We start from the raw sequence: 20,034 nt of genomic DNA on the forward strand, positions 1-20,034 counted from the left end.
ACATTGTGAAGACATGTTAGGGTTTCTTATTGGTTTAGTCACAATAAGAATGAATCAGAGCATTTATAGGAAGGGGATTTGAAGGAATGTGGGGGCGGGTACAGTATCCTGTGCAGCATAACGCCGTCCAGTGCAGCACTCCCACAAACCACAGCTCAGTGATCACCAAAGGGTCGACTCAGCTCACGGCTGACTCACTAATTGGATATTATAAGCTTCACGTACGTTTATTCCAGGTCACACAGGTGTTTTACTTGACGGTTTCCACCCTGTTTTAAAGTCTTATTAAGGACTCATGTGAAAACTTGTCTTTAGTAGTTTACTCAGTCAAAAACAAGTGAGAGATGCAGCTTTAAACACTGTCATTGTCATGTTTAACGACAACAACAATCTAAATAAGCAGTTTCTCCTGTAATATAAGAGACAAGTTAAGTTGTTTGCATGAACAAAACTCCACAGAAACAGAATCATGTTGAGTTTGTAGTAATAATAATATAATAATCGTAATAGTAGTCATTTTTAAATAAGAACTGCCCTTTAGTTTTATTTTACGAGGTACAACATTTGTCCCCAGAGCTTCTTTTCTTCGTTGTCTTCTGGTAAACAACTGTAATTAACTAGATTTTTTTCAGCCCTCTGACTTTAGGGGTAACAAGAGGAGATTCAAGAGAAAAAATGAGATTCCAGTGATTTTTTATTAAACCTCGGCTGGATTAAGGTCTTTATTGGTTAAATCTCTTTCCCAGGAACACAGGAAAATAACATGTACGGGGACGAATGCTGATAAATGCTCCGAATGCTTGTCTCATTATTAAACCACCAGGCCCGGGCGAAGTCTGCGAAGCACGCATGCAAACAACATTGTTGCTTTGATTGTAGAATTTAAAACAGCCTCACAGGACCGGCCGTCTGTTTCTGATGGTATGTTGATGATTAATATTTTAATGGCGGCCCGGAGACGTCGGCTTTGATGTCACGTTCGCTGGACGCCTTCTGGCCTCAAAGAGAATTTTGCCAAACGTGAAGACTCGTTCTCTGCGTCTGTCTCTGTTTTCCAGCTGCTTAAGAGCATAAATAACAAGGATTTCAATGTTCTGTAGTGTTTTAATTCACACGCACGTTATCGCAACATTCGATACAAAGACGAAGAAGTCGTCATGTCCCAGTTTTTACAAAGCAAAGTGTTCTTCAGCTGAACTCTCTGCTTTGACCCTGCAGGAGGAATATCGAGCCGAAGGCATCAGCTGGAGGAACATCGACTACATCGACAACACAGGCTGCATCAACCTGATCAGCAAGAAGCCCACAGCGCTGTTCCACCTGCTGGATGAAGAGTGCAAGTGAGTCTCTGGGCCTGTTTGGCTTCCAGTCTGACGGCTTCATGTAGTTCAGTTGTAAATCATCAGGTGCTTGTGGCAGGTTAAAGCAACACTGGCAGGTGCTGTGATACGTCTGTGAAATCCCTGGTTTGGTTCCAGACGGGGATGTTTGTTGCGTGCGATACCTCTCCAGTCTTGTCTGTTTTTATGCTGTGAGCTGCTGGATTAAGGCTTAAACAGTAAAAATCTGAGCTATAGAATGTAAATGTTTGCACACCGTGTAGAGAGGCAGCTGCAGCTGGACGGACGCTGGTCTCTGCACAAGTTTTTATAGTAAAACTGAATCAAATGGCTGCGTGTGAATGTGACGGGTTGATTGTAGCGACAAAACCACAGAAAACTGCCCACTGTTTGACCTTTTTGAGCTCATTGTTTACACAACACAGTTTTATGAGCAAATGACCAGCTTGTGCAGACAAATAAATATCTAACATCTAAAGACCAAACTACACAGCGATCCAGAGTGCCAACATTTGGTCACTTTGTCAGATGTGACCAAAAAAGTCTCATGGGTCACACCAGACATGTGTTACTGAGCAGTCAGGTACTAAAAGACCAACATTTTAACTCTCTGAACTGCAAACAGTTTCACGTTTTTACTCACTGTGGGCTCATTTTTCACAGCAGTGTAAAGTCCTGCACCTCTATGGAAATTAAACAACCATAGCTAGAAGTAGAAAGAACTCAAAAATGTGTTCTGTGGAAAAAAAATCAAATAAAAAAGTTGAATTGTTTTGATGAGCAACAAAAGTTACAAAAGTTACAAAAGTTACAAAAGTTAAAAAGTTAAAAAAAAAAAAAAAAAAAAGCAAAAAAAAAAAAAAAAAAAGCTACTTTACTTGAAGCAATATTTTTCCAGGTGCCCTCAGGTATATTTGAAATCAATGTTAGTACCTACTATAGATATTTAACTACCAACATTTTTATTTCATTCCTGTCTCCTATTTGCTCAGTCCAAACACATTCTGCAGTTCAGCTGAAAAGTCCATGAATTTTTGTTATGTGTCTGTTGCCCACATCTGAGTCAGTCATGGTTTCCGGGGAGTGCAAATTTTTTTCTGTCTTTTCAGAATCAGGTTAATGCCAGCTGTTCAATTTTACCATTTTTTAAAAATAAAACTTGTAGACTAGTGTGATTTTAATGAAATGTCGCAATTCTAAGCCTATACTTGGTAATATTTTCCACTGAAACATGCCACAGATGAGTAGCTGAAGGACCAGTTGGGAAACCAGATCATTTTTTTCTGTTTTTACACTTTAAAATGTCACAATTTTCAACTTTAATTTGCTTTTCTGACAGAACTGTACATCATCCATGATTAGTTCAAGGAAAATCGGAAAGTTGAAAATCCGACGATACTTTGTGTTTTCGTTCTGGAGATTTTTTAAGGATAACATGTCTTTCAAAGCCGCTGGCAGGTTTGACGGTTCAGAAGGTTCAGCAGTATATACAGTTGAAATGTGTCAAATGTCAGTGTACTTCTACAAATATGTTATTTTAGGTGTAATCAAGTTACCAGTGAGTGAGATGGAGCTGCCTCCAATCTAAAGCCTCTAAGCTGCAGAGAAAATCGGATCCTCTCAGCTTGGCGGCTGCACTGTGACTGTTTTACTAACAATATTTCCTCCTTTAATTCCCCTCTCTTCTCCATTTTGGACACCGAATCAAATTCCTCCCACTTGGAAAAGCTGGAAAGTCTTTAGCTGTGCTGTTTTCATAGCTCAGGTTTCACTCTGCTCCAAAACCCCCAGTGTCTCATTCTTCCCCTCTGCTCTTCCTGTAAAGCTGTTGATTTTTTTTTTGTGTGCTGAATTTCTGGCTCTGGATATTAAAGGACTGGAAAGAAATGTGAACTGAAATGATAATCCTCAACCTGTGGCATCAGAGGGGTGAAATGTCAGAGCCGGTTACACTTCAGATGAGGTTTCGCGTTTCCAGTCATCCGCTATAAATGCTGCTGCGCTTGTGACTGGATTAATGGAAAAACTAATGTCTCTGATGCATCATCTCTGAGGAGAAACAGATCAGAAATCTGTTGAACATTTTCAGTGAGATTTGCGCTGTGACGTAGCTTTAAACAAGTGCATCTTCAGCGCTGTGATCGTCTGGCGGAGCTGCTCTCTGATATTAAGAACAGATGTCAAAGCCAGCGTTCTTCAAAGCTCACTCTTCTGTCCCCTTTTTTTAATTTTCAGTTTCCCTCAAGCCACCAACCAGACTTTGCTGGATAAGTTCAAGCGACAGCATGAAGGGAACAGCTACATCGAGTTCCCCGCCGTCATGGAGCCCGCCTTCATTATCCGACACTACGCCGGCAAGGTCAAGTACGGCGTCAAGGTCGGTGCGACGCTCAATTCCACGCCGAGGCATTAATTAGACGGAGAGGGAGGATGAAGGGCAGCTTTGGATGTGGGAGGGAAAGTGTTGGGGTTAGGGTTATCGCTAAATGATGCAAAAAAGTTCTGGACGACTGACATTTTTTGTGCTTTTTTTCTTAATTGTGAGCTTTGGTTTGTGTCTTCCAGTTGATCCAGTGGGTTTTGAAACATAATATTCTCAATATTGTCCGCTGAAGTTAAAATATGGACTGATAAATGTGCCACCAGAAACTGAATTTAAATCATTTAGATTTTGCCATTTGTCTTTAGAAACTGAATTTGAATATTCAAACCTGATTGAATTTGTCAGATTGAAGTCAGTTGCTCTGAATTTGTATTTGATCTTGACTAAAAAAAAACATCTCTCTGTATACTTTTATATTCAGTTTTCAAGGTTGAAATTCAATTTCTAGCTGCACATATTTGTGCCCGTACTAAAACAAACAACTGTGTGCTTTTAAATCGGAGCAGTAAAATGTTGTCAAACCTGTTTGGAAATGGAAAATCATCATGAGACATTACATAAACGTACTTCATTTGAATGTAAGTTTAAGTGAATGACAAAAATAAAGTTGTCATGAAATACGTACAGACACACATGAATAACAACTGTAAAAATACAGTGTACTACTTTATATATGTTGTGTTTTACTTCCTATGTACCATTTTATAATACAGTATTTAAAATGGGAGTATATAAGTGATTATTACAACAACATAAATAAGAATGTTACATCATTTTTTTTCTCAAGTAAATAGACTGTCAGTTGTTCCGTAGTCCATTATTTATTCAGTTTATTTATTCAGGATCAAATCTTGCGTAAAAAAACACAATAAGGCAACCATATGAACACGGTAAACAGTTTGACATGAGAGACGAAGTAAAACCAGTTTTAACCAGCATATCTGTGACACATTCGCAGGACTTCAGGGAGAAGAACACGGATCACATGCGTCCGGACATCGTGGCGTTACTGAAGAGCAGCAAGAACGCCTTCATCTGCAGCCTGATCGGCATCGACCCGTCGGCCACGTTCCGCTGGGCGGTTCTCCGAGCCTACTTCAGGGCCCTGGTGGCCTTCAGAGAGGCTGGAAAGAGACACACGCAGAAGAAGACCGGTGAGAACAAACACCGACAGAAAGTCTGAACGCTGAGCAACAGCAAAGAGGCAGGAGACACAAAGACCTCCGCTGAGATTAGAAAGTCAGAGAAAGCTTATGGGTCCTTACATCTCACATCATCAGACTTTAAGAACAGTTTCTGCTCGACCATCTCAGGTTCGCCTAATTTCTTTTTTTAACTATGGATATAAGTAAAAATTATTGTATTTAAAAAATATAGTTTCTTAGTAATGTTTGGAGACTCACTTTGAAACTAAAGGATTCAGGGGTCTTTATTGTCATTCCTGCACTTGTATCCACATGAGACGCATGAAATTAGTTCCTCGGGGTTCTGGTTCTTAGCCAATAGAAATAAATACATTTTGAGCAATACCAAAATAGAAATATCAGTCATAAAACTATCATAAACATAACTTATTTTCACCTTTTTGTGACCAAGTATTTAATATTGAATAATCGTCAAGTGTTTTTTATTTTTGTATTTTTTTTTTTAAATAAATGTGACATCTAGCAACATTTGGTTTAGAAAATATCACTGATTGGTTTCTGCATAATCAATTGTTTTATTCATAGTGTTAATGAAAACATGGGAGTTTTCGTGACAACTTTTTTCTCCCTCTTTTAACTCACCCGTAACACGACATTATTTCATCTACTTGTCCAGTATTGCAGATTCTAAATCAATATCATGAGTAGAAATAACAGTGAACATTTCATCCTTTTATCTTTAATAGTTTTTATGATCTTGTGGTTCAAATTTCAATGCACGAAAAAAAAGTGCTGAAACTTGGTTGGCGGGCAGTTTTTTTTTTTGAATTAGAAAATTCTGAAATTATTTGATATGTCAGGCCAAAATTGCACAGATACAATTTTAAATACAGATAGTTTGAAAAAGTTTCAAACAAATCAGAGACGGTCGAGCAGCAAGACTGTGATGATCGGAGATGGAATGACCCTTTTACAGTATATAATATGTGTCATTAGCTAGTGTCTGTAGGCTTTTTGTTGTTCCAGGGCAGCTAGTCATGTTTAATTTGTGGCTTTATTATTAATTTAGAGCAGGAACATTTTCAGTGATAGATTATGTTGGAGTCAGCATTCAAAATGAGGAACTTTGCGGCATTTGTAGTTTGGGAAAAGCTCATAGTGCGTCCAAACTGCATCAGCGAATGCAGAAAGAGGCAGAGGACGTTGACTTTACTGAGCGGCATGTCAGCAAAAATAGCAGGAAACTGGCAAACTACAAATCTAGAGAACAGAGCAGTCCTTTGACTTGTCTTATTAGTTTTAGTAGCTGTCAGCAGACAACGTGTCTGGCAGGAATGGAAACCAAACGAGCTGTATTCTTCAATAAACTGCACTAGATTACACATTTATCTCTTCAGTTTTCCTGCTATTTACAGCACTGTTTGCTCACACGCCATCCAGTTACAGTTTTCCTTAGTTTGCTCTGCCTCCATCATGTTTTGTGTTTCAGTAGCTCACTGTTGTGTAGTATTTGCGTAGCGCTGGTAGAGTTGCCATGTATTTACAGTAGCTCCTGCTCTGTGTCTCTCTCAGCTTTGCCCCTCTATGAATGCCTTCTCTTCCATTAGAATTTGCTGTAGCTCTTGTTGACATGCAGTAGATTTCTACCAGCAGATGTTCTTCCAGCGCTGCCGACGTGTAAATGAGACTTTCGCTCTGCACCCTCTTCCTGCTCATCAAGTACAGATGTCGTCATGTGAAAATAGATTTTTCTTTAGAAGCTCATCCTTAGATATCTTTTAGAAAATCCTCCCAACTAAACTCTAAAGATATCAGCCTCACCAAAGGGGAATCAGATACACGTCTTCTGAAACATTTCTGCAAAAGTTTTTTCACATTAAACTCCTTTGTTGTCGTATTTATAAGCTGTAAATTAAATAACCGCCAGAAGTGCATCAGATCACAGAAATGTTTCTAGAAGGCGATGTATGGAAGTGCCTTTGGGGGGGGCGAACACCTCCACACAAAACTACAATGACAAACTTCCTTCTGCCGCCTTCAAAGGCAGTTTTGAATGTCGATCATCTTCTCTCCAGAAGTCTTGCACAGGTATCTCTCCAGTAGACGACTGCATCTCTTGATCTCTTCTTCTGCGCTGTCTAACCTGTCGTTTCTCTCTCTCTCTCTCTCTGTTTTCCCCCCTTTTCTTTTTTTCTTGTGTATATTTTTTTTCTCTGTCTTTTTGTTTTGCTTCTCCAAGGGCATGATGACGCTGCTCCCTGTGCAGTATTGAAAAGTGTGGATAGTTTTAGCTTTCTGCAGCACCCTGTGCATCAGAGAAGCTTAGAGATCCTGCAGAGATGCAAAGAGGAGAAGTACAGTAAGGCTGCCAATACAACAATAACTCCTCCTACTTTCATGTCAGACCATGACTTGGGGAAACGGCAGGGCTGAGACTGACCAGCATCGTTTCTGTCCGTAACCGAAGCCAAAGTCGAGCCAAAAGAGATCAATGAGAACATCCAAACATATCCCTCTGAACCCCAACGCAGTTTCTGGGCGTCTAGTTTTCTCACTGCAATATAAAATGCTGCACCTTTTATTGAAGCAGTACAAACATGAGTAGAAAGAGAGCGGACTTAAACGTGTCCTCTGTGCAGCGTGACACAGTTAGAATGCCAGAAATGATAGATCATGAAAACTGGATGTCTTTTTTATTTTACCAAAATTAAACTAAACACTAGAATCAACATGTGCAACATTTTTCCAAGTTCCAAAGGTCTCTCTACATTCTATAGATAACGTCGTACTTCCAGTTCTATACTTTGCTGCTACCGACTTTGTGAAAACAGCCTGCAGTTCAGCCCAGTTCAGCCAAAAACTCCCTGATTTTTTGTAACATGACTGTTGGTCACAGCTGAGTGAACAGTGGCTTCTCAGTTGGGACATGGACTGCAGAATACTTTAATTTTGCTATATCTGATTAGAGGAAACGGTTCATTTTTGACTAATTTTTTGAATGCTACATGTGCAGTCATGTGATTCTAAAGAGAAATCACAATTTTAAGCTTAGATTTGGTTCATTTTCATGATGATTCTGTTTTTACAGTTTCTGGATCTGACAAATGGTGTCATTTTGACACTTTTTATAAAGACTAAAACTGCCTTTTAAACCTGCTGGAAAGTTTTGGGGTTCAGACGGTTGAAGAGATATAGTTTCACCAAGTTTTAAAAATGTTCCGCTTTCTGATTTTATTTACAACTCTGTTTTTAAAGTAGATGCTTGTCGGTCTCTGCTCCCTCCGTCTCCCTCTTCCCTCTCTCTTATGCACCTGCATGCGTTTGTTTTTAGTCTTGTCTTGTACATTGTTCACTTGCATGCTTCAGCCATTCTGTCACTTACACGGTGCTGCTCAAAGGCTTGCAGAGAAATGCATGGTTGTATTGCTCTATCAGCTAACTTTGGTGTGGGGAAGCAACACCTCCAGGTTATTCATTTGATTCCTTTTGTTAGTGAAAGCACACAGCTCCATTGGGCAGTGGGTGTAGTTGCTTGTCCACCAACACATGTCTAAAACCAGCTGACACTAATACCACATAGACTGGTGATGGTGATAGAAGACTGAGGGGTGATCGATGCGACACAGTTGGGACGCAGACGTTCACATCATCGTCACTAACCTGCTCACAGGCAGCTTTACATGTGGTGCAGGACACACAGCCGGCCTCACACACTTCTCACAACGGTCACTTTTCCTCCACAAGTAATTCATTGCTCTGAAATGTGTTTGTGTCTTTTTGTTCTGTGCCACCCTGCAGCTCCAGATGAGAGTGAAAATGTTGTACAAAGTGATGAAACTGGAAACGGTACACTGTTAAGTCGCAGATTGCTTTATGAGTAGGCTAACACACCGTAGACTTCTCTGATCACTCAGCACCGTCGTTGATTGGCTGTAGGTTCAGAGGAAATGCTGGTGGTTAAATATTTTATCTACAGACTTACCAGCGCTGTAACCCAGCCGTCACTCTCTAGTAATCTAGCATAGCAACCTTAATTAAACCCATTCCACGCAGATTTTTTTTACTTTTCTCCAATAATTGATGATTGTATTTAAATAACTAATCAATTTGTTAAACAAACCCACAACTAAACTAAATAACTGCTCAGTATCATCTTCCATAATTTGGCACTAACAAATAGCACCTCGCTGTTAATAACCTCACAGATCTTTGTTTCAATAATGAGTCATCTGCAGTAGGCTATACGTCCAATAAGAAGGCACATAACACTCACTGCAATAACACCGGAGCCTCATGTGGTGACAGAAGTGTGTTTTTGTGTGGGTTTGGTGATTGTTTGCGTCTTGTGTGGTGTTATGTGTGTGTGTGTGTGTGTGTGTGTATGTGTGTGTGTGTGTGTGTGTTCTTTCACGTGATGCCAACCTGTTTGTTCGTGATCAGGTGTGACCAGAAAGAGTCCACGTACGCCACTGTCAGACCTTCAGGGAAGCAACACCATCAATGAGAAATCACCGCGGTAAGTGTCACCGTTGTCATGGTTTTGTTTCTTTTTTTGTTCCGTTTTGGTTTTGGTCCGGTCACCTTTCAGGTCGATGAACTTCTCTGAAGATATAAATTAGTACTATGTTATTACCTATATATGGAAAGACATTCATTTCAAATCCTCCAAGTGATTGCATTCGTACGATACCACCGATGTACACAGTCTCAGACAACACGAGCCCTTTTACATGTGTCACTCATGGACAAAATACTGTGTTTGCAACACTGACAATATAATACACTCCAACACATCACCACAAACTATAGGCCCAAATTGTTACCTACCTTGGATGTTTGTCGCTTTTTTTGGTTTTCAACATTGAATCGTGGTCAATTTTATTTTACTATTTTGGCAAGAATTTACCAAAATAGACGAAGTGTATGTGATTGTTGTATAAACACACCAGTATCTGGAAGGTGTGGTCACCGGTGAATCAATAATCCTGGATACAACTACACCATGAGGACAAAAGAATAGTCCAAGAACCTTAGTGAAAAGGATATTAAAAAGTGTAAGTCAGGGGTTGGATACAAGCAAACTTCCAAGTTACTTAATATTCCTTGGAGTGCATTTAAATCCGTCATTAAGAAATGGAAGTCGTCCTCAAAAACTGAGTGTCCGTGCAAGAAAGGCTTTAGTAAGGGAGGCCGCCATGACACCTATGACTCCTTTAAAGGAGTTACAAGCTTCAGTGCCTCAAATAGGTGAGACTGTGCAGCAGCTGTTCTTAACCAGTCAAAGCTTAATGGGAGAGTGGCAAAGAGAAAGCCATGAGAAAAAAAATCTCATTTTAAATCTCAACTAGAGTTTACGAGAAGGCATGTGGGAGACTCTGAAGTCAACTGGGAGAACATTCTTGTGTGTTGTGAGACCGAAATTGCTCTTTTTAGCCATCAGATAGACAGTGTTTTGACCAAACACTGCACATCTTCACAAACACACCATCCCTGCTGTGAAGCATGGTGGCGGCAGCATCATCATGCTGGGATGCTTCTCACCAGCAGGCCCTGGGAGGATTGTAAAGGTAGAGGGTAAAATTATGGCAGCAAAGTGTAGAAAAGTCCTGGAGGACAACCTGATGCAGTCTGCAGCAGACCTGCGATTGGAGAGAACTTGTTCTGTATTCCCAGTAAAACAATAACCCAAACCATACAACTAAAGATAATAAAAACACAATATACAGCAAGTTAATCAGTTCTTAGTACTACGAGTTTTCATAATTTAGCCACCCAGTCGATCTGGAGGCGTTGTAGTTCATTATCATAGTCCTCACCCCCAGGCCTGCATTTGATCCTAATTTTCAAAAGTCAACTGACCCCTTAATACCTTTCTTAAGGGTTCTCTGCTATTTTTAAATAATGTGTTTTTAATCCTCATGCATCATGTATGATATTCACCTCTGGGTGTTGAGACAAATGTGGCATGCCTTAAAAAAAAGAAAAAGGAGCGATGCCTGTGCAGTGACCCCAAACATTGCTCTCTTGCCACCCCACCGAGACCACAGTCCACTATTTCCTCTAATTAGCTGTGGCCCACGATCACGGCTGGTAGCATGGAGGGGATGTACAAGACAGCTTTTGTTGCACAGGAGCTCAGTCTGAAGCTGTTAAAATCCTCCCTTAATGTGATTTGCAACCTCTGCCCTCCTTCTGCCTGCCTCTCCACACACTCATCCTGCACATACTAAGAGAGCACTAAAGCCCGTGCAGCTGCTTCCTCCGTGATGTAAAGTCACAGCTATGCATCGGAGAGCGGAGTCCGGGGAGCGATAAATATTCGGTCCCTACAGGGTGCTTGTCGGCTGGACAGAGCGGCGGACAGTGCGGTGCTTTATGGGCCTCTCAGAGAGACTACAGAGATAAACAGTCACTACAATAGGCATATTGTGCTATCACCGTTTACTGAGATAGACGATCAACTGGGGAGAAATTCTCCTTTATATGGCGGGACAGATGCAAACACAAGATTTGTGCTTTACTACACAGAGTGACGTCAGAGTGTATTTTCTGATGTGACCATAGACAATAAACCCTCAAAGACTGGTCCTAAGATTATGTGAGGATAGACTATAAACCCAGAGGGACACACAAATCCAGAGCCTTTGATTTAGACTTGTACACTGGAGGTTTGTGGGTCTTCTACCATCATTTATAATATTGTAATGCAGTGCAGGCTGGCAGTGCAAATCATATGTGTCTGTGCTGCTCCTCTGGGGCTGAAGATGTAAACCTGTGATGAAGATAGTGGAGCAGCAGGGAAGCAAAGAGGGAAGAGTAATGGAAAGGTTGCTCTTGTTGTTTTATTCACTTTTGGTTTCTGTTTTCAACTTGTCCTCCTCGATTTTAATCAAATTTAGCACATAATCAACCAAAAAATTACATTTTAACAAGCTTAAGTCAACGATAAACATCGTTTTTGTTTGTCATTGTTAATAAATTCAAATCATTATCAGCTTATTGGCCAAAAGTTTAGGTTTAAACAAGACGACAACCATGTAAGATTGTGCTTTGAGCTAAATGTTAACGCCTGGATGCTACTGCCTACATAGTTTAGCCTGCTAATAATTGCTAATTAGCCCCAAAACAGAAAGTACTGCTGAGTGTTTATTAGTTTGACATAAACCACATGTCTATGCAAATACAAAGGCATCTAGATAAACAGTCAGAGAGTCACCAAAGTCAGTAGGATTCATCCTCTGAGGACAATGAGGTTGTTGAGATATTTCAGTCTGGACCAAAGCAGCTTAAACAGCACAGAAGATGCTGAACAAATCAACCAGCACAGTGATGCAAAATGTAATCTAAAAATTCCAGCACCACCATGAAGTTGTCCTCCTCAGTGATTTGCAGAGCACCCAGAGCTGTTTGAGAGATAAACAGTGTGATAAAATATCCACACGTATATGATCCGGCTGGGAAAGTTGTCTTATTGCTCAATCTTAGAGACCTAAAATAGTCAAGCATTACACTCCATAATATCACAAATAGTTAGCTGGATCATAATATTTAACAATGACTGAATACAAATTTACAGTAATGTCCTCCAGTAGATACATGATGTGTCACTTGTGGACAAAGTACTGTGGAGAAACCAACATTTGTCCTGCAGTTACTGTGTCCATAAAAGGTTTTATCCCCCCGTGGATGTTTTCCCCTTATGTTGCATTTCAACATCGAATCATGGTCAATTTAATTTGGCTTTTTTTTGACTAGAATTTACAAAAACAAAAGTCTCAGGTGATTGCAGTATAAAGACACCTGTGTCTGGAAGGTGCAGTCACTGATGAATCACTACTACTTTCTATATCTACACAATAAAGACCAAGTCACGCTCCAAGCAACTCTGTGAAGAGGTTATTGAAAAGCATAAGTCAGGGGATAACTTCAGAACATTTCCAAGTCACTTACTATCCCTCTGAGGACAGTTGAATCTGGCATTTTGTCTTCCAGTAAATCATGAATCACTGCAATGTTACTCAACATCTGTCTGCGAATCAGTAAACCACAAATGCCTCTTTTCTCGGTTTCTGGTCGTGTTTGGTTTGCACAGTGGATTTACTTGTGTTACACAGTAGCTTTGAATATGAGTCAGCGGATCATAAAGTGAGAACCAGAAACATCGGCTTCTAGGAAATAAGTTTAAGCAAGACTTGAGGAAGGTGGTTTTTCTAAAACTGATTCAGTTCGTTCTGATTTATGGGTTATTCCCTTTTAAATTATCAAAGGCCTTCTTATCGACCATCACTGATTTCCTTCAAACTTTTTTTTTTATTACAAACTAATGAGTTTTATTTACTTAAACACTTCCCAAGATAAACATTTCTAAAAAGGCTGCTAGTCAAACCTTTCAGCACTTTTTTTTTTCCCCCCCGCACAGTGAAATTTTCGGCTGTGTTTGAACCACAACATATTTTCTTTACTCTTATTTTGGATTATGTCATTGATTCAGTATCGGCAGTATTGGACAAGTAGGTCAAACAATCCCCAATTAAAAGTGAGTTGAATTTAAAAACATATTTAAAAAGCAATGCTGTCATTTTAAGTCCCGTGTTTGAGCACACATTAACAAAAACATTTTATTCTGAAACACATGAACAGAAAAATGAAATAAAAGTGGAAAATTTCAGATATTGCGGTTCAAACATAGCCTCAAATTGGAAAGTGGGGTGAAGCAGTTGTTTTTTAATCATTATTTAGAAAGGTATTTAATATACCAAGCTCAAAATACACAGATAATATTCATAGGTTGTCTTTTTTAAAAACCAGGCAAATCAAATATGGCCAAGCAGAAATTGTTCCAAATATGTGATGATTTGAGAGTGAAAGACCCGAGATTCACTTGAGGAAACACTTAGATAGACTGAACAGCTTTTGTGTCTGTATTCTCTACTTAATGCTGTTTGTTTGGTTTGATTTTTACACAAAAACTTGAATAAAGGAGAGCCTTCATGTAGCTGTGAAGTATTTGACGGCCGTGCATCCTGTTTGTTAACATGAGAGCAGCTATAGTTGCTGAACGCAATGAGAGGATTACGGTTTATTTTATTGGTTTGTTTTTTTGGAGCGGGACTTCCATGTACTTATCTCACAAGTTACTTTTCTGACAACATATTTACAGCTTTCCAGCTTCCCCTCGAGCACCGAACACTCCCCTCTCCCGCTGCTCTTTGCGTCTGTATTGACTTTCATTTTCATCAGCCGTTAAAAACAAACTGGCGTCCAACTCGTTTTCTCTCTAGGAATGATTCAGCCTCCTGCTAATAACACGGTACGACTCACCAAACACATCCTGCTGTTGTTGTCAGTGTGTAATAGTGTGTGGCCTGTAACTCATGTAGAGGAATTCTCGTAAAACTATAAATGATTATAGTGGAAACCAAATAAAGCGCTCCAGTGGATGTGAAGAGCTGAAGCCGTGACAGATTGCTGCTGCCACAGTTATAATCTGCTCTGTAGTGGCAGCTCTACCGAGTAATGACGTCCATGATTGTCTTTTATTTCCTGCTTTTTATTTGAGGCCATTTAAATGTTTCTCTCTGCCCTCGTCTTCTCCTCTGGGCTAAAAAAAAAGATTTGGTAAATGGTTTAAACCGTGACCTGACCACTGGTGTTTTTGTTTGTGTTCTGGGCAGGTGGTTCGGTTTCACCTTGAGGCCTGAGGTTTAAACTCGTGCAGCTAATTCTGTTTGACATGAATTTCGCTCTCTCCTCGGGAGGAAACATGGAAACATCTGCCCCTGCTGGTGGACATTCCTCCTCGGAAAAATATCTCTTTTACAAATACAGAATACGAAGCGCTGCAGTTTAAAATTCTACATAGGTCACACATGTCTAAAGCTGAGCTCACATTTATCCAAACGTACCAAAAGCACAGAGCTCTGGTCTCCTTCAGCTCTGTGGTTTGAGAGCTGAGCTTCTGGTTCGAGGAATTTGATGTTATGTCTGAGACCCCACATGCATAATAAAACCAGACTGTAGGTTAGTTTTAATACAGTGGAGTCCAAAAATCTGAGACTACAAAGAAAGACATTTTATCAGACGAACCTGGAAATAATGAGAAAGGCACACAAGGAGGAGTGAGTTGGGTCAACCATGTGGACTCCTTTGTGCTGTTAGCTAAAAGTTAAAGTTTAAAGTAAATCGATTTGCAGCCGTCGTTCACCCGTTATAAATACAGCTGTGCCTCAAGTGTCATAAGTCAGACTGTTATTGTTCTGGGGACAAAGGAGCTTTCTCAGCATTATGTCGTAGCTTTGAGGACGTTTATGTAACTTATTGTATCTCTATGTTTGACTTAAAAACAATAAAACTGATCACAAGTCGGCTGATTTTTCCCAGACAGCCCTGAAAGCCTGAAATAGGAGACTGTGCTTCTGCTATTTGTTTAGCACATTCTGCCAATATATAATGTATGCTGTCTACAGGGTGGTTGGGGCAAAAGCAGTCGTGTAGTTGTGTTGCTGTGTTGTTGTTTTTTTTGTTTGTTTTTCTACGTCATTTTTGCCCTGGTGTAACCATGCTCGGAGTGCAAGTTCCTAAAAAATTTTTGAAAAAATAAATAAATTCCAGAGGGTAAATACAAGTACTTGAATAAAAAAAGACTCAAAGTATATAAAAATAAGAAATACAATTGTGACTTGATAGACCGACCTTTAACAATCCTAAACTTTGCTATCCGACGGATTTTTAGGAAAATCAAACGGAACCCATTAAAAACAACCTTAGCATACTGACAGCCTTGGATTCCGACCCCGGCGTGACATTTTATGTCACAAATAAGGATAACAGCGTATTATCTGACCTAACAATCCGACAGATTGGTTACATTCAGACTACAGGACTTAATGCTCAATTCAGATTTTTTTGTGAAATCCGATTTTTTTCACCGAGTTCGTTCACATTTCCAATTAAATGTGACTTGTATGTGATCTGCTGTGTGAACTTCAAACGACCCAAAAGTGTCCCACATGCGCAGAAGAAGAAGCAGTGACGTCACACGCAGTGAGCTTGCTTTAGAAGTGTCTTGACGTGTAACAGTTATTAGATGAAGCTTTTAGTTTATAGTTTAATCTCTTTCATTGTTTTGTCCGTAGAAGTTCTCCGGGCCTCGGCTGGAACGGCCGTGTGGGTCGACAGAGCCGCTTGTCGTCCACCAGCTCCGCCGCAGAAGAAGACGGCATCTTTGTCAACTCCGCCAGCAGCAAACTCCTGGAGAGAGCTCACGACATCCTCATGTCAGTACAACAGCACAGTATCTAATAAACACATCCAATCCTTTGTTTTTCACTTACAACAGTATTAGATGGTTATTCTTAGGTTTTTTTGTCATAGATTTTCATGTAAAACTATTTTCAGCATCATTCGACTCCCCAGTTGTTTGTTATTTTGGTCAGCAGTGCGGCCCAGCGGTCTAGACATCTGTATACCTGAGTTCAAACATCTGCTGAAGCATCCTTCACCACATTCCTCCAGCTCAGACAGTCACTGCTGCTCTATGTCTGACCTCCGACCTCTGACCTCCCCACCGAGGGGAGCAAGTGAAGAGAGAATTTCCTCCCCACGGGGATGAATAAAGTTCTCTTTATTGATGGGGATATGACCCACTTGGGGAGAATTTCTAAAATTAACTGAATGCCTTGTTGACGTTGTGCTTTACAATATAAAAAAAGAAAAAGTCACTTATTGATTTACGAATTGCTGGACTAACTTTTCTGTTATTTTTTGTTGTTGTTGTTGTGTTTTCTTTTTTTATAAACAGGAGGAACAAAAACTACAAATCTAAGCCAGTTCTTCCGAAGGTACGGTACAGCATATCTTTAATTTACAGCTGCAACTAAACACAATATATGTAAATACAGATAATGTAAAATTTTAGAAAATGGTGCAAGATCTTTGTTTCTGGACGACTAAGATGACGTCCTTAAATCTCAAATTTTTTGTCTCAACTCAAAGATATTGAGTTTACTATCACAGAGGAAGGCATAAAACAGAAAATATTTATAGTTAAGAAGCTGGAATCAGATAATTGTGACTTATTTTATCTTTAAAAAACATCCAAATAGTCAGCCAGTTGTTTAATGCATTAACTGTGTCACTCTGCTTTAATTTATCTCAGAAAAAGCCATTGATTCAAATATATATACTCTGACTTTTCACCTGCAGCACCTGTTGAATGTCAAGTCCCTGAAGTACCTGAGCAACCTGACGCTTCACGACCGCATCACCAAGTCGCTGCTTCACCTCCACAAGAAGAAGAAACCACCCAGCATCAGCGCACAATTCCAGGTCAGACACGCTGCAGCGCTCAGTGACTCACCATCCAATAAAAATAATACGATTAGCCCGAGCCGGACCGAGGAATCCCCCTCCAGCTGTTAATATGATAAAAACAAGGCGTGTCCTTCACCAGTGGCTGCCCACAGCCTTCACTGTCCGCTGTCTAAGCCCAGTGTTTGTCCAGTAAGTGTGAGCTGACTGTCTGACACCAAAGTCATGATGCATGACATCATGTCTGGAAATAAAAGTATTAAAAAAAATTATATTTGATTTGGTGAGAAAGTAGAAAATTAGGCTGCGCTCATTCGCTGGCACACCCTTCAGAAATTCCTCGCTGATGTTGACTCAGTGATGAGATGAGACCATGAAGACGGGAATTCACAGAGAACCGAAAATGACTTTATTCTTCCCATTTAACCCTGTGAACCCCGAGCAGCTTCTGGGAACATTCTGCTCCCGTCACATTTTTACTCACTGTGGGCTCATTTTTTCACCACAATACAAAGACAGGCTCATCTATGGGAACAGCAGAGCTATTGTAGGAAGTAGAGAGAACTCCAAAATGTCTTTTCTGCAGTAAAACAAATTCACAATGCCAGAAATCATATTAAAAGAAAAAGCTAAACTTGAATTTCGTTAATTATTTATTTTACAAAACAATGAAAAACCCAAAATCAATATGCACTAGTTTACTACGACTGAAACAAATAGGGACTCTGTGTACTGTAGTTCTTTTACTACTTACATTTTTATTTTGCATCCATACCTGTCTCTTATCTGTATACACAGCCTGCAGTTCAGTCAAAAAGTCATTTTTGCAACATGGCTGGTTGTTGCAGCTGCATTGCTCATGGCTTCCTGGTTGAGCAGAGGTTTTTATTTATTTATTAAGTAAAATCTGGTCGGAGCAAACAATTTATTTTTGGCAAAATTTTAAACGACACATACAGTAAGTTTTGTTTTTGGCTCATTTTAAATCAAACATGTCAAATAAATCTATTTAATGAAATACCACAAAACTGAGATTTTGTCAAGCTTTCCGACAGAACAGCACATATAAATGTCTAAAATATAAATGTCCCCAGGTTTTAAAATCAGACATATGTATATACCTGTCTGCGTTGTGTAAACACTCCCTGCAGTTCAGCCGAGTTCAGCTGAAAAGTCCCTGAATTTTTGTGACAACTGTTGATCACAGCTGAGTCACTAATGGCTTCAAAGTTGTGCCAAGAGGTGCAGAATTTTTAGTAGAACAAATACAAGATCAAATAAAATAGAAGACATGTACAATCAATCATTTAAAAGCATTATCACAATTTTAAGCCGAGATTTGATTACGTTTTTCAGTTGGATTGGCACATCACAGATGAGGAGTTCAGGAGTTGTTTTCAATCAATCAGTTGTTGTCACCTGGTGTCCTCCATGTTTCATGCTGGCTGGACAGCAAAGATAATCGCCGTGGAAACAGCTGATCAGTCACGTTAGCTAAAGTCAAAAACCAACTCAAGTCAGCGTCAGAACTGTTTAGTGAAATTGATGGTTTTTTAGTTTGTTTTGTTTTTCAATTTTGTCATTTCCAGTAACTTTTTCCAATGTAACGCAAAAATGCACATAAAAATATGTAATAAAAGCCCGACTACTGAGATATTTCACTAAAAAATAAAGATGCAACCCTCCGGTGAAAGATGAATGTCTGTTGATTCCTTCAGATTTTAAAGTTTGTGGCTCAGATAAATGGTGCAATTTTGACTATTTTCATATTTAAAGATAACATGACAGGGTTTAGGGCTGCACGATGGCTCGGTGGTTAGCATCGTTGCCTCGCAGCTAGAAGGTCGCCAGTTCGGTCCCGATGAGGACAGCCGGGATCTTTCTGTGTGGAGTGTGTATGTTCTCCCCGTGCAGTTTGGTTCTCTCTGGGTTCTTCGGCTTCCTCCCACAAATCCAAAAACATGTTGAGCCCCCCCGCAACCCTAGTGAGGATTACGCGGCGTATGGATAATAATGGATGATGAGGTTCAGAGGGTTAGATGTCTGAAATTAGAGTAAAACAGCTTTTTGTTTGCAGGCTTTTCCTTTAAAAAACTGCCTCAAACAGGAGATAAACGAGCCTGACAGCTACAACAACGACCCAGAACAGTTTGGTTCTCTTTGAGTCAAACATTCATGAATAAAGCTCACAAAGGGAGAACTTTTAGCATCCAAACATGCTGTTTTCCTCTCTGAGCTGTGTTCTGTTGGAGGTGTAGTGCAGCGCTGAGGCCCTCTGGCAGGCAGCCCTGGCCCCTGTGTGTGGATGACTTCACTTTCCACATCCTGTGCAGCGCTGATTGCTTTAATCTCCCATGGAGTGGGAGGAGACTGAATTCCTCCCGCCACTGAATTATCACACACACATGCATGTGTTTATACACACACACACACACACACACAATGGCTGCACATGTTAACACTGCACACACCACACACACGGCCTGAAGCAATGCTTATGTCGACATATTGCCAGTGTCAATGATCCCAAGCTGCGACTTTATTCGTTGAGTTTCGTTCACAGCTGACAGTCACCTGACTTCTCCGACTGCTGCCTGTCAAACAGCTGTGAAATGCGCCGCCGCTTGTTGTGTTGAATTTCATGCCTTGTTTGTGCGTCTTGTTCTGCAGGCCTCCCTCAACAAGCTAATGGAGACTCTGGGTCAGTCTGAGCCTTATTTTGTCAAGTGCATCCGTTCCAATGCTGAGAAGGTACAGTGTGCTCGCTGCGGCCGCTTTCCCTGTTTGGGTTCACTTTTCAAAGCATTTTTCATTTCCTTTGAAGTTTCCTTCTTTTTTTTTTTAAAGCTGTTTATCA

The 20,034-nt window shown here is 40.2% G+C and overlaps 1 protein-coding gene across 2 annotated transcripts in view; it reads left to right on the forward strand.

The window, feature by feature from the left end:
• The window catches only part of myo9aa (myosin IXAa), a 135,523-nt gene that overhangs the window by 93,946 nt on the left and 21,543 nt on the right, over positions 1 to 20,034 (forward strand). For both annotated transcript variants that reach the window (XM_008304735.1, XM_008304743.1), the window contains 9 exons: positions 1,219 to 1,340; positions 3,576 to 3,717; positions 4,682 to 4,877; positions 7,108 to 7,227; positions 9,309 to 9,384; positions 16,004 to 16,144; positions 16,669 to 16,708; positions 17,073 to 17,195; positions 19,848 to 19,928. In XM_008304735.1, the coding sequence (XP_008302957.1) occupies positions 1,219 to 1,340; positions 3,576 to 3,717; positions 4,682 to 4,877; positions 7,108 to 7,227; positions 9,309 to 9,384; positions 16,004 to 16,144; positions 16,669 to 16,708; positions 17,073 to 17,195; positions 19,848 to 19,928 (1,041 nt within the window). The remainder of the gene's footprint in view (positions 1 to 1,218; positions 1,341 to 3,575; positions 3,718 to 4,681; positions 4,878 to 7,107; positions 7,228 to 9,308; positions 9,385 to 16,003; positions 16,145 to 16,668; positions 16,709 to 17,072; positions 17,196 to 19,847; positions 19,929 to 20,034) is intronic.

This window comes from Stegastes partitus, unplaced genomic scaffold (assembly GCF_000690725.1).
Source record: "Stegastes partitus isolate 25-593 unplaced genomic scaffold, Stegastes_partitus-1.0.2 Scaffold41, whole genome shotgun sequence".
Lineage (NCBI taxonomy): Eukaryota > Metazoa > Chordata > Actinopteri > Pomacentridae > Stegastes > Stegastes partitus.